Source organism: Biomphalaria glabrata, chromosome 9, assembly GCF_947242115.1.
Source record: "Biomphalaria glabrata chromosome 9, xgBioGlab47.1, whole genome shotgun sequence".
Lineage (NCBI taxonomy): Eukaryota > Metazoa > Mollusca > Gastropoda > Planorbidae > Biomphalaria > Biomphalaria glabrata.
In genome coordinates this window covers 13,567,482-13,581,333 of record NC_074719.1, presented here as the reverse complement: position 1 = coordinate 13,581,333, position 13,852 = coordinate 13,567,482, and the positions used below count along the sequence as shown (strand labels likewise).

The window sequence follows — 13,852 nt, the reverse complement described above, 5'->3', positions numbered from 1 at the left end:
ACCTCACCAGGTCCCGCGCCTAAGAGGAGCCCCACGGTAAAGAATAATATTTCGTCCTTTTGTCAACCTCAGCACATCGTGCACATTTTCTTGGCCCTGATTTGACACTTTCCCACTGGTAAAGCCGCCTCTAATACATGGACCACGTAAAAAGTAACTGTTACATGGGGAAAAAAATAATTTAAAACTAAACCTTTTTTATTTTCAAAGTATGGTTAGCTTCAAATTTTGTTTGTGAATGCCCTGAACAAATTGATTACATATACCCCCAAGCTTTCAGAAATAACGTTACGTAAACCAAATCACACATATGCTCAGCTTTCGATGCTTTATCTCACTTTACTCTTATGACGGTGTAAATAGCGTACCATATGACGCGCTAATATTGGGCCAGGTCGTATGGTAATGCAGAGGCCAATGTTATCCCCAGCTTCTAGTAATAATGAAACATCGCATGAAGTAAATTTAACAGAGTCCATCAGCTTCATAAAGGAGAATTGCTTTTAAAAAATAACGTTTTGTATGTTACTTGTTATGTTAATTAAAAAAAAGGATATATACGGTGTTGAAAGAGTGTAATAATTCGTATCAATATATCAAATATCTCCATTTTGTCGATATGTTTGTATCAGGAGATAAATCACAAGACACCGCCGGTCCCACTGCAATTTAACCCAGAGCTTAAACTTCCACGGTGGACAAGTTCAAACCACATCCACCTACTGTACCCAACACAGTGGACACTGGCTCCACTGCTTCCTGGGCACGTAGAGGTTGTGTAGCTAAACTTGATGTCGCCATCTTCTTCCAAGACTATTTTGTCTTTCCAATGACCAACACTGACTTTTTTGGAACGCCCATGAGGATGTGATACTATAATGGTTAACTTATGCGTATCTCTAAGTACACTGTATTTGCCCAAGACTTGCTTCCACGCATCTAAATAAGTTTCCCTCATTCCTATTAGTTTATCTCCCACATTGATATCACATGTCACACACTTCAACATACACTTGTCATGCTTAATATTGACATAAACAACACTGATCTTATCAACAATGACCACAGGACTATCATCTCTGTCATAAAACAATCTTAAAGACGTGTGGCTTGCCTCATATTCATCAAAAACCACATGTGTGGCCGTGTACACATTAAACTCCCACCACACATTGCTAGGTGAGTCTGAACGTTGACATTTTATGCACCAGCACTTGGTGGAGTGGCTAGCTCCTAGATATCCACCTTGTATAAGTCCATCTTTATACTTGTTTACAGATCTCACTATTCCACTTCCTGTTCTAAAGTTTGTGGTGCTGCTATTGTTAAATGGATATGGCTGAGTGGTTTCTGGCCAAAATTTTGGTCTGGATGAACTGGTCATTTTGGTGGTCACTCTAACAGTCAGGTCGGCGATACAGTTGATGTAATCGTATAAAATATTGTCATGATATCCTGCAGGTAAATGATTAACCGTGAATGTATCGAGAGTTATAAATTTTGCATGCCCTGGATTCTTCGTACAGTCAGTATATTTTGAATGTAGGCCAGCTTCTCCACATTCTGACACCTCTGTTTCATGATCAACTGTAGATTAATTTTTTTTTTAAATATATAAATAAAATACAAACAAACAAGCAATACACAAAGATTATATTGAGTTATGGGAGAGTAGGCCTACTACAAACCGTTGTTTACATTTTTTTAAATTTAGAATTTTTAAGGAATTCTGGCAAATAATGTGTGTAGGCCTAAGTCAATGTATTTTTGTGTGGAAAGGAAATCAATTTTGAAAATAGTAATTAAGACAACAATAATCACCTTTCACCAATTCTTTGCAATATCTTCCTTGAAAGGATAATGGAAGATGCTCTTGAGGGTTATGGAGGTTCTGTAAGCATTGGAGGAAGAACATTTTACTAACTTGCGCTTTGCGGATGACATAGATGGTCTGGCAGGAACAGAATAGTTAGTTGACTTGGTGATGTGCATCTATAAGAAGACTTCTGCAGCATGTGATAGGCCTATGCTAATGATTTAATCTATGCCGACAAAGCAGATTGCCAACAGGGCTTTAAATGGGACATCAGTAATGCAGGCAAAAGAGGACAAGTATCAGTAGCTTTAAATACCTCAGAGCAATCGTCTCATATGAGGGAACCATACATTAACTACTAACCAGAATTGCACTGTCCACAGCAGCACTAGCCAAACTGAAAACAATATGGAAAGACAAAGGCACAGATCTCTGCACTAAAATCAGACTGATGCGCTCCTTGGCCACGGCCAAATTCTTATACGAATTGCGAATCTTGGACGTTTACTGCAGATCTAGAGCAATTATTGTGTTTATCAGACGAAGGGACTTCTTTGAACTGTTAACATTCGCACAAAACAAAAAAAAAAAAAAGTTGGCAACTCCTTGTCGGACATTTTTTTTCCAATAGTTTTTAGTGGGGAAACAAAACTTTTCATTGGCTATGCTTTATGTTATTCTATGTTCTTTTTTTTTATCTGGACAGGACGTAAAGTTAATTAAAAAAAAACAACAACTGATTGTAAGAATTTAATTGGGAAAATGTCGTATCATAATTAATGTAAAAGAAAAGCGCGGTGGCTGAGTGGGAAAGCACTTGGCTTCCGAACCAAAGGGCTAGGGCTCGATCCCTGGTGAAGACTGCGAAGTTCAGAATTTTTTGGGCCACCGGAGACCACACAAGTCTAATGGGTACCTGACATTAATTGTGGAAATGTAAATGGCAGTTGGACGTTGTGCTGGCCACATGGCAATAGAATGCCGAGTTTCGCACCTTGCCGGTATATAGTGGCTTTATATGTGGAGTTCTTCCCCTTAGATAAGCTTTTTTTTTTTTTTTAATTTTGCTTGTTTTCATTTCCGAAAAGGAACGACCTGCATTGAACGTCCCTCTCCCAACTCCGGCAGTATTTTAAGTTGTTCTTCATAGTAATACACGAATGAAATTTGTACTAGGCATAGAACTGAGTACAACAATTGCGAAAAAAAAAAAGGATTGTGTAAAATTGTCCCTTAATACTTAACATATATATCATTCCTTGAATTGGGCAAGAAAACATATTATTAGGGAGGTTCTTAGAGGGGAGAACTAGTGAGAGTCGGTGAGCGAGAGTAGAGATTCTATAACTACACCGATAGTAAATAAAATCTCGTAGATCTAGTAGTTAACATAGTTTTGTTAGCCTAAGTGATAAAATAAATTTTAAAAAAAAAGGTCTTCTATTAGTTTTGTTAAATAACAAGATTTAGTCAAAATATGAGGTGAAAATAAAAAAATCAGGTTTACCAATCATCGGATCTTCATTCATGAGTTTTTGCTCACAACCATCTGTCTGATAAGAATAGAGAATTGAATTGAAAATTACTTAGCAGTAGACGCATCTATATATATTTTATTAAATGATATTAATAGCTATAATAAGAATACCAAAACAATAGACATTATACCAAAAAAAACAACTAGTTTCATAATTGTGAGTCTGTACTTTGTATCAGTGGCGTCACTCTTGTCTGTATCACCTGGTGCGGTCATCTGAGGGCATCACCCCCCCCCTCCTATCAATTTCTTCAAATATGTTTCAATAAACAACATTGTTAGTTAGTTCTTGTTGTTGAACCAATACACTGAGCTGATTACCTACTTTTATTGATTGTCACTGAAATGTAAAATGATTGTCAATTCTATAATAAAATTCCACTAATTAAGACATCTTTTCTCAGATTTTTATTGCAAATTTTACAATGAAATGTAATTAAAATTAGAAACAGACTTCACATCACCTGAACAGGTTTCCTTGGTTATACTTAAAGACAGAAATGGTTTAACGTTATGCTGTGTCATTTACACTTAAATTACCATCTAGACATCTCAAGGCATATTTGGGCTTATATTTAGAGATTTTTAAAAAAATATGTCTGCTTTAGCCAATATATTATTTTTTCCGACTTGGATGTCACCCCCAAAAGGATGTCAATAGGTGCGGACCGCACCCCTCGCGCCCCTAGTGACGCCACTGCTTTGTATAACATCTAATTGGGCTAAACATGTATACGGGCCTACATAACCTACGAAATAAATTTATGTTATACACACTTATACAGTTGGGTGTATTTATGATTTACAGGAGAACCAATTTTATTTTTAGCACCGTATGTTTTTTAATAGGCCAATTTAGTAGAAGATTTTTATTCCTCGATTCAAAATTACACAGCTTGACCTTGTTTTAATGCGCTGTGGTAATGACAATCCCAAGCATATTCGTAGTTATATCCCTTTGCTATCTGAGTCAATAGCAAATAGAACATGTTTAACTGCCGTATATCAGAGTGTTCAAAACACGGTACGATAGACTAAGGCGTAAATATTAATAGTCAGCCCAACACTCTTATCGGCGGTTAAACTTCTCATCAAAGGCCCATAGTTTTTCAGGGCAATTATTTGGCATGACTTAGCTATTCTTTTTTAAGTCTAAACTTTTTATTTAGCTTTAATATATTTAGCTTTTTATATAATAAATGATTTTCTATCACTATTTTCTGCTGTTTGAAACTATTAAGAATATTCGCATCAAAATATTATTACAACTCATTTTTTTGCTAATTATATTTGTAGGCCTAATATATTTGCGTTCTCTATCCTACCTCTGTATGATCTATCTTTGGTCTATCTGGCATTGAAATTATTAAGCCCATGGTGACAGCTGGACTGCAAAGCAAATTTATTTTGTTAACAAATTGACAACACGCTATATTTACAATTTTAAAAAGTGCTATTCTGAAGGAAAAAAAATTAATTTAATAAACTTTTTTAAGACGCCATAATCTGGCATGTTGGGCCGTAGGCATGGGGCGTGTCTCCAATGTCATCATATTTTGTATCTTTTATGAAAGCTTCAATTACCATAGACAATAGTCTGGCTAAGGCCAAAAGTGGATTATATCTCTTTGAAGCAGTGGTTCTAACCTTACTTTTGTAATAGCTCTGAGACCTGAATGTTCTATATCATGCCTCTAAGCTTCCTCGAACGCTTCCATCAAAGGTAATCTACATTTACTCCGAAATGGGCGTACGCTGACAATACTGCCATACAAAGTACCATGTTATGCTGAAGGGCGGCGTAGAGTTGCTCTGAGACCAAAGGCATTTTTTTTTTAGAGAAAAGCAGCAGAAAATGGACTGAAAGAGACACCTGAAAAGCTCACAGAAAGGTCGAGAGACACGCCTTTGAGACCAAAAGAAAAACTCTTGCAGAAGACAAGTGCAGACGACAAAAATAAAACTTTATACTCCTGGGAAACAACAAATAGAACAGTCGAATAATTTTGAATCATAGATTACATTGGTATAGCTACCTGGTCGTGTCGCATGTGATGCGTACTAGTTGTCTCGATGGTTCCGTGTTCAGGCTATCCTCTGCCGTCCTGCGGGAAGTTTGGGCTAGGAAGTAATGGCCTTCATTTTTATAGATATGCCCAAAGTCATAAACAAAACAAAATATATTCAAATTAAAAACTAAAAAATGTAGAAGTATATTCATACTATATTCATGCATCATACAATCACATTTAAACGGACGAATAAAAATAAAAATTAATTGTCAACAGGTGAAATGATGGAACTACAGATGCCACAAAAATTTACTGTGACGTTTTACCTCTCGATAGACGATTGTTTCCCTTAGCGGCTTCTTTTGTGACAAAAGATACACATCCAAGGTCAGAAGTTAGGTAATAATCCTCTACTCCTCCTTTAAACCGTCGGCCATAGAAACAGATGGCCTTTTCATCCTCTGCCCTATAAATCGCAAGGTCTGAAAGGGGCACTTTACTTTTATACTACTACTCTACTTTATGCTTACTCTCCATGTGGACTTTCCTTGTGCTTCCCTACTCCAAAAGTTGGTGACGATCTTTAAGAGCTTCATGCCGCGCTTACAAACACGTCATTTTATCTTCGAAGTGGATGACCTGGAGCTCTTCTGCCCTACATTAGATCACCATAAATAGATCTTGTGGAAGTCCATCTTGTAGCAGTCCACCTTGTGTCTTTCAGTGTACATCTGCAAGCCAGTCGAGTCGTATATTGCGGACTTTCTCGTTGGGGATTTTACCTTGTCCCTTTATTTCAAGAATCTTAAGCATATGAGATGGATGATATTGAGATTCTTTTCACTGCCATGTAGCAGAGTGCTCAGCACGTAGGTCTGATAGACTCTTTTCTGCAGCACTGACGTGGTGACCATTAAATTAGTGATCTTGTTATCGGTGTAGGCTACTTTTGTATGAGCACATCGTTGAGATTATAGAGCCAAGATAACAGAAATGATCAAATATTTACAGGAGTTGGCATTTAATCACGTGCGAGAAAGCAAGCATCAGACTTTTAAGTTTCATACATTAATAAAAGTGTCCCGTCTTAGCCTTCAATCAAATACAAGACAGAAAATAACTAATAATATAAAAAAGATGTGTAAGTAAAACTTCAGGCTGAGAACCACTGAGTGATCCTTACATTTACAGTATAACGAATTAATAGGCCTGGTCATTTTGTAGCCACCAACAAACCATACAGAACAGTGAATAATATTTCTCGACTACAGGATATGTGAAGAATCAATAAGAGAAAAATGTTACTAAACAAATTATTAGCTTAAGTTCTTAAACATAACATTCAATAAAACGTCTTCTATCTCTCTTGATCAAGAAATATCAAAAGGACCAAGATGGTTGTGTGTTGTCGCTGAATGAACTCTTTATGCTGTGTCTGTTTTATTTATGTGAATATTTCTGTTGTGTTGTTTTTATGTGAGAAAAGAGTCCTTGTAATCACAACAAATTTCCATAAGGATCAATAAAGCAGTCTTAAGTGATACCATCTATAAGGGGACATTATTAAATGTTCTCTTATATTTTCTGTACTGAACAATTTTATAGATGAATTGTGAGGATTGGTTTGATACAGATAGTTTAAAATACGGTGGATATCAAACCGTGAGTTGAGATTTAAAACAAATTAAACTAAATGACTAGTAGAACTTATTCTTCAGTGATAAAATATAATCCTATAACAATGTAGACTCCTATAGATTGTTCCCACCATAGCTAATGCCAAGGTTTTCATCTCATTTCTAAGAGATGAACCAAATTATCTTTGCGACTGAAGGCCATAGATAAAACATACTCTAAAGATATTGGAATAACTAAGAAAATTTGCTTACTTTCTAATTAGGACACTTTTTCATAGACATAGGCTAGAAAAAAACATTTATTGAAACTTGATTAAAACTTGCTTGACCAGTAGAAGTAAGCTCCTTGCTTGTTATCTTGTATTTTTAAAATAGTAACAGCTGAATAGCAAAACAAAATTGAACCTCTCTAACGCATTTGTCTATTTATAATTTCAGGAATTTCCGCGTGGAATAAATTTCAGTTAGGGTGTAGGACAGTGGTTCCCAAACCTTTTTGTCTTGTACACCCCTTTCTACGTTTTCCAGCTTTCGATAGACCCATTGCTTACATACTTATACATGTTTGAAAATTCATAAACTTCAAATGGGTTGGGTTTTTTTTTCATCGATTTTTAAGTCTTATTCATTTATTTATGAAATTAAAAATTAAAAAAAGCAAAATTAAAATTCAATATGTATTCTATGTAATCCCCAAACCAAAAAAAAAATAAGTGGTCACACAAATATAAATAAAATATTCAATGTCTGTACATTCACCTGTTCCATATTTTGTACTCTAAATATATCACTTTTTATTTAGTGGTATGATATTGTTTAAACTGTTCTGTGAGATGTAAACACAAGGGAAGTAGCTCTGTTGTTGTTCCTGACAGTTTGAATTAAAACAAGGAAAAAACAAGATCTTCTAATGGACTAAATTTCAAATCAGGTTACAATTATTAATGGTATATATATCCTGTATACACCGGTATATAGTATTTTCTGTTTTTTAAGGAAACTATACCTAGGTATTTTAGAATTAGGATTAAGTATGATGTAGGGTATTGTTTCATTTTTTAAATTAATTATTGATTTATCTTGTTTGTTGATCTGTCATTCCAAATGTGAAAACCATTTTTAATTTATTTTGAAGTCCAATTTAAAGACAGACATATTCTTGTTCCAAAGTAGTCTCACAAATTCATAAAATAGGTTTAATAAGTAATGACTAGGATTAATTGTAAGATGACATCAGCTTAGATAGAGTGCCGTGAGAACCAATGATAGAATTATTGTGACATTGCTAATATAAATGATTTTTAAAAAGTAACCAAAATAATACATGAACTAGAATGATTTGTTTAACATTCTAACAGTTTCATAATCATAAACATGATCTTAAACTCTCTTAAGCTTTTAACTAACTGCCTAGCTGTTGTATGCACTAACCTATTACCCAAATATATGAAATATTGTAACTACTTTCAAAAGAGAACAGCAGTTGTTGTTTGTTTGTTTTTTCTACTGTGCAATAATAATCTATCATAAATTGAATTGGGAAAAAAATGTAAAACAATAAATTACTATCATAATCTTAATTTCAAATGTACTTTCTTAGAAATACAGAAATTAATTAATTCAAAAATTTATTCTGAAAATTAAAACTTTCAAATACAAATAACAAAACAATCCTTTTATTTGTACTAAATTACGTCAGAACTAATAAAACTGAAAAATTAAATTATCAAATTTCACAGACATTCAGATTCATGTATCTCCTAAATATGTGGTGCTTGGTTATTTCAAGTTTCTAATTCAAGTTACAAAAATATATATACAATACCCAAGTCACTTTTTATGTAGAATGTCTATTTCTGTATTGATGTTGTTCTTGAATATTCAAAAGTTTCTTTTAGTGGTACAATCAAACATTTTCAAAGTTTCCTTTGTCTATTTTATAATCAATCTATTCTAGTTTGTAAAACAATTATTAACCATAAAAAATGATTTGCTAGAAACAGAATATGTTAATTCTGTGATAAAAATCCACTTAGTATACATCCATTTATCCATTGCAAGAAATGTCTTCACTTATTCATTGACTCTTAGTGACACACTTTAAAAGTAGGAAACAAGGTGACCTGTATATCTTGGTAGATCTTGGTCTGTTAATCTATGTTTGAAAAAAGAAACAACAACTGAAGAATTCACCTCCATGTCATTTATACCAATTTGAAAGTAGAAAACTTGAAATCATACAAAAATGTTCATTGACAAGTAATTTGAACTGAATGTAATTAATGATTCATTCTGTATTGAGTGATTCAGCCTCTATTTAGTGAGTCAATTCATTAGTGTAAATGTTCACTACATTGTAGTTTCAGTCACTGAACTATATTCTCAGTAACATTAAAAGTCATCTCCATGAAGTAACAGAAGAAACACATCTTTACAAGTTGAGTTCTAGTCTGTGCTCTAGCCAATGATTAATGCTTGTAGACTTCATCAATAGAAGAAACTTCTGAGCAGTCTGTAGATGTCAGATTTTCTCCACCCTACACAAAGAAACAAAAAAAGATAAAATTTAATTAGTTTAGAATATACATAATGACATAAGAAGGTGTCAAACAGAATGTAGATTTATTAAATAAAAAAAATCACTATTGAATGTAATATGTAACTTACAAATAGTGAAGGTTTTAAAGTTAGTCAGAAATAGCTTATTATAAGATAACATTGTAGGATGTGAAGTTGTCAACATTGACATTTTAGGATGAAAGCTTCTGTAGTACCTAGTGTATTGCATGTGGTGTAAAAATGAAAAACTCATCATTCCATATTTACTCCTTGCTGTGTATTCCCTAGGGTTAGTTTAGCCTCAAACTAACTTCAGTTATGGTTCTTAGAGAAGCTTAAGGAAGACAGTATCCTGATCTAGCTGAGATTAAATGAACTTTTAACTGATAGGGCTTTTCCAAAATAGAAGTTCCAGAAAAACAAATCTCTCAAGCCTAGCCATTGGGAGTTTATTTCATTGGTGGGCCAAAAAGAACTTTGTTCTGACCCGTTTTAGACACTACAAATAATGTGAATAAAAAATAAGGTACACATTGTAGGCTGTACAGCTGTCACTGTGGACAGGAATGTAATACATTTTATATATAGATGAACAAATATAATTATTTACCTTCTCAATCTTCTCATCCAACATTTTAAAGAACTCTATCTGACTACTTGTTACACTGAAAAAAAAAAAGAATACATATATGTAACCTATTTAGTCTTTAATTTAACCAGGAGTTTATCACTATGTACCAGTTAAAGAACATCATTTTAATGTTTGTAATGATCACTTTTATCAGCTAGGAATTTTTGTAACATTTTAAAGATTATATTAGATTTAAAAAAAAAATGTTTAATCTAAAAACAAATGAACAGAAAGAGAAATGTTTAGCAAAGGCATTAATACATTTTATCTTATCTTATCTTATATAATACAGACGTTACTTCAAAAAAGAAGATGATTACGTCCTACGCGTCATGCATTTAGTCATGCATATTAACCAATGACTTAAATTCTGCCAAGTCACTGGTTTTCCTGGCTAGCTCAGGCAACCCATTCCATGCTCTATTAGCACTAGGGAAGAAGGAGTATTTGTACAAATTTGTCCTAGCATATGGGACGAGGAATGTGCCTTTATCTTTGTGTCTTTCTGAGTATTTTATTAAATTTTGTATTTGAAGATTATGGTTCAGTGTTTTATGTATGATTGCTACTTTACTTTTGAGCCTTCTGTCCTGAAGGCTTTCTAAATTTAGTGATTTTACTAAAGGTGTTACTCTAGTCAAATGTGAATATTCGTTTGTTATGAATCACACTGCTCTATTTTGTGTCTGTTCTAGTTTCTTAATGTTTTCTTGGGTTGAGGGGTCCCAAACAGAGGATGCATATTCTATTATTGGCCTAACCAAGGTTAAATAACATTTTAGTTTTATGTTCTTATTTGATTTATAGAAATTTCTTTTAATAAATCCTAATGCTTTGTTTGATTTTTTTGTAGTTTCATCAATATGTGGATTCCATGACAGTTTTTCATTTATTATAACACCTAGGTATTTTGCGTTTTTAGTCTGTGTTACTGGTTTGCCATGAATAAGATAAGTGGAATTAATTTGTTTTAGTTTTTTGTTACTCTTAACAACTGACATTTTTCTGGGTGGAAAGACATGCTCCAATTTGATTCCCATTTCTGTAATTCATCTAATTCTCTTTGTAAAATATCTGTGTCTTGTGTTGTTTTTATTGTTCTATATATTTAGCAATCGTCTGCAAATAATCTGACTTTTGTTCCTGAAGTAATGCAATTTGGTAAATCATTTATGTAAATTAAAAATAGTAGTGGACCCAAGACTGTTTCTTGAGGTACACCTGAGTTTACTGTTATCGGTGTTGATTTAGAGCCATTTATTATTACAGTTTGTTCTCTCCCTATCAGAAAGTCCTTAATCCACTGATGCAGTGGACCATTAATGCCGAAATATTTTAATTTTTTAAGCAAACTATGGTGGTGAACTTTGTCAAAAGCCTTAGAAAAATCTAGTAAGATAGCATCTATTTGTACAATCAATAAAATCAATGCATCAAAAAAATAATATCTGATCTGCTCAATCAGATCACATGAACTGTATATGGGGCTATATGTTATAATTAAAAGTGTAAACTTACTGAATTATTTTAGATGCAGTTAAAGACTTGAAATCTCTCATGGTTCCCTTTGTTGTTGGCTCCTGGAAAATACATATATTTATGTGTAGACCTTTTCTAAGCTTGCATTCACAAATAATTCAAACTATATAGGTCAAGTTCATAAAATAATACTGGGGATAAGACTTGATGGATTTAGCAGTTTAAGAAAAAGGATTTCAAAAGGTATCCAGTGACTAGCCAGCTATTTCTTGCACATGACCTTTATGGGATAAATAAGAAAAAGTAGTGATGACCTCATATGCTCCTGTAAACTATCAGCCATGAGCAGTGAAGGTAACTAATTGTTTATATATTTTTGCTATTTAGAAGGTTTTTAATGGAATTAGTTATAACAGAGCTTGAGCTTTAAGTTGTTGTTGCTATTATTTACATTATTAATAATTAATATAATTAAAATATTTAATTATATTAGACACTTTTTTATGAATATGTGTCAAGTTAAAAGAACATCCTTATTATAATATTTTTATTTTGAAAAAAAAAAAAAATCTAGGAATAAAATACCAAATAAAGGAACAATAATTATATTATCTACATTTATTTCCTAATCTATAAAAAGGTATTCTCTTTATAATCTATAATTATTTTAGATATCAAGTAAATAAACTTTAGAAATCTAAAAATGAAATTATTTTTACCCTGAAAATGTGAATAAAAACAACAACTTTAACTACCCAACATTGCATAAGCTGTTTTTTTTTTTTTTTTACAAAAATTTTTTTTGTTTAATTACCGGTTTAGCCATTTCATTGGGTACTTCCAGTAAGAAAGTTTTGTTTTGTAGCTTTGTAGCACCATTGGTTTTGTCCCCACTTCCAGTAGAGGCAGAGCCTGCAGCAGTTTTTGGTGAAGAACTTAATGGCACACCAATGTCCTCATTTCTTTCTTTCAACTTTGAAGACTTGCCATTATAGATTTTCTTGAAAGAGTTGGATCTCTCTGGGGACAATTTTTAAAAAAAAGAAATTCATTATGTAAAAGAAAACGTGAATTAATTAGTAATCTAAAACTCTATATATATTGAACATAAATGAAAAGCAGAAGTTTTTTCTTTAAATGAGAGAAAGTAGAGAATTAAATGTGATGAAAATAAGGGGCCATGCCAACCGTGGCCCGCAGGGTTACTGGTTCAGGCGCCGGTTGGCACTCACCCAATGTTGGATCAATTTGAAATTTTGCACAATTATTTCTTGTACCTGACAAAAAAAAAGAATCAATAAAAATAAAATAACCAATTAGTTGATAGGTAACTAATTATTTTGTTTGGTATCAAACAAGGGAAAAAATAATACTTCACATGTGGTGTATAGTCCCTTTGAGGAGGCTTGAGCACTAGGTGAACAAGTTTTTTTTATACATTTACAAAGCGATCACGGTAACATTCACGCAGATAATACCTTCTTTCCTCCCTAGCCAGCAAAGTGTTCAGTTAAATAAATATTCAGAATGTGTGGCGAAGTGTTTTAATAAGGAAAAAGTTTGGGAAACACGAGGATTCAAACTATTACACAATAATTACACAATAAGCTTTGTTTTTTTTATTTAGGTATTTTTCGTTTTTCTATTGTTTTTTTTTTTTTTGTGTTTTTGTTTTTTTTAAATCAAGAAAGGAAATTTTTGAGCTATCTAATTTTATTGAATCTATATCATTCACAAAAATACCCAAGTATTATTTTAAGTATAGAACATTTTAAGGGCTCTTATAGTTTTATGGACTTTAATGCACATAAACTAGAACACTAATAAGACACTGATAGTTGTATGGACTGTGTATTTTTTTTGTCAAACTGAAATAGATTTCTGAACATTCCAGTTTTTGCTTTGACATTTCAAGTATTATCCAGATTTAGAAGCTAACAGACCAAGAACAAGGCAGATGAAGATTTTGATCTAGAGACTGCTACTTAGAATAGACAACAACCACTTAGATCTGCAGCAACCACTATTCATCGACTGAAGAAATAAGGAGCTTATCAAAATGTCAGGCCCTACTGTCCAATAGATGTAGATAGTCTCTCCCGATTTTCCTCCATTACTTTCAATTCTTAATGACTACATATGATGATGTATGTATATATCAAACGCAACAACAACAAAGTT

General features: G+C 33.0%; 2 protein-coding genes across 6 annotated transcripts in view; both read right to left on the bottom strand.

The window, feature by feature from the left end:
* Positions 1-429: 429 nt before the first annotated feature.
* Positions 430-7,416, bottom strand: LOC106063268 (uncharacterized). 4 transcript variants are annotated; one of them, XM_056041871.1, is made up of 5 exons: positions 7,255-7,416; positions 5,390-5,489; positions 4,679-4,742; positions 3,324-3,369; positions 430-1,587 (listed from the first exon to the last, which is right to left on the bottom strand). In XM_056041871.1, exons 3-5 carry the CDS (start codon positions 4,727-4,729, stop codon positions 641-643), a joined length of 1,044 nt encoding a protein of 347 aa, XP_055897846.1. In that variant the 5' UTR covers positions 4,730-4,742; positions 5,390-5,489; positions 7,255-7,416; the 3' UTR covers positions 430-640. The 4 variants fall into 4 exon arrangements, with proteins under 4 accessions (XP_055897846.1, XP_055897847.1, XP_055897845.1 ...); XM_056041872.1 differs by lacking the exon at positions 4,679-4,742; XM_056041870.1 differs by lacking the exon at positions 7,255-7,416 and having other exon boundaries at positions 5,390-7,223.
* An 865-nt stretch (positions 7,417-8,281) lies between these two features.
* The window catches only part of LOC106064856 (uncharacterized), a 75,598-nt gene continuing 70,027 nt past the window's right edge, over positions 8,282-13,852 (bottom strand). For both annotated transcript variants that reach the window (XM_056041184.1, XM_056041183.1), the window contains 4 exons: positions 12,486-12,691; positions 11,711-11,772; positions 10,172-10,226; positions 8,282-9,539 (listed from right to left, as the gene is read on the bottom strand). In XM_056041184.1, the coding sequence (XP_055897159.1) occupies positions 9,471-9,539; positions 10,172-10,226; positions 11,711-11,772; positions 12,486-12,691 (392 nt within the window). In that variant the 3' untranslated portion in view covers positions 8,282-9,470. The remainder of the gene's footprint in view (positions 9,540-10,171; positions 10,227-11,710; positions 11,773-12,485; positions 12,692-13,852) is intronic.

Coding starts and splice junctions, on each gene's coding strand:
- LOC106063268 (XM_056041870.1), bottom strand. CDS start 5,592: ATGATGCATGAATATAGTATGAATATACTTCTACATTTTTTAGTTTTT. Junction 3,370..4,678: donor CAAAGATAGATCATACAGAG/GTAGGATAGAGA, acceptor TATTCTTATCAG/ACAGATGGTTGTGAGCAAAA. Junction 1,588..3,323: donor GAATGAAGATCCGATGATTG/GTAAACCTGATT, acceptor ATTAATCTACAG/TTGATCATGAAACAGAGGTG.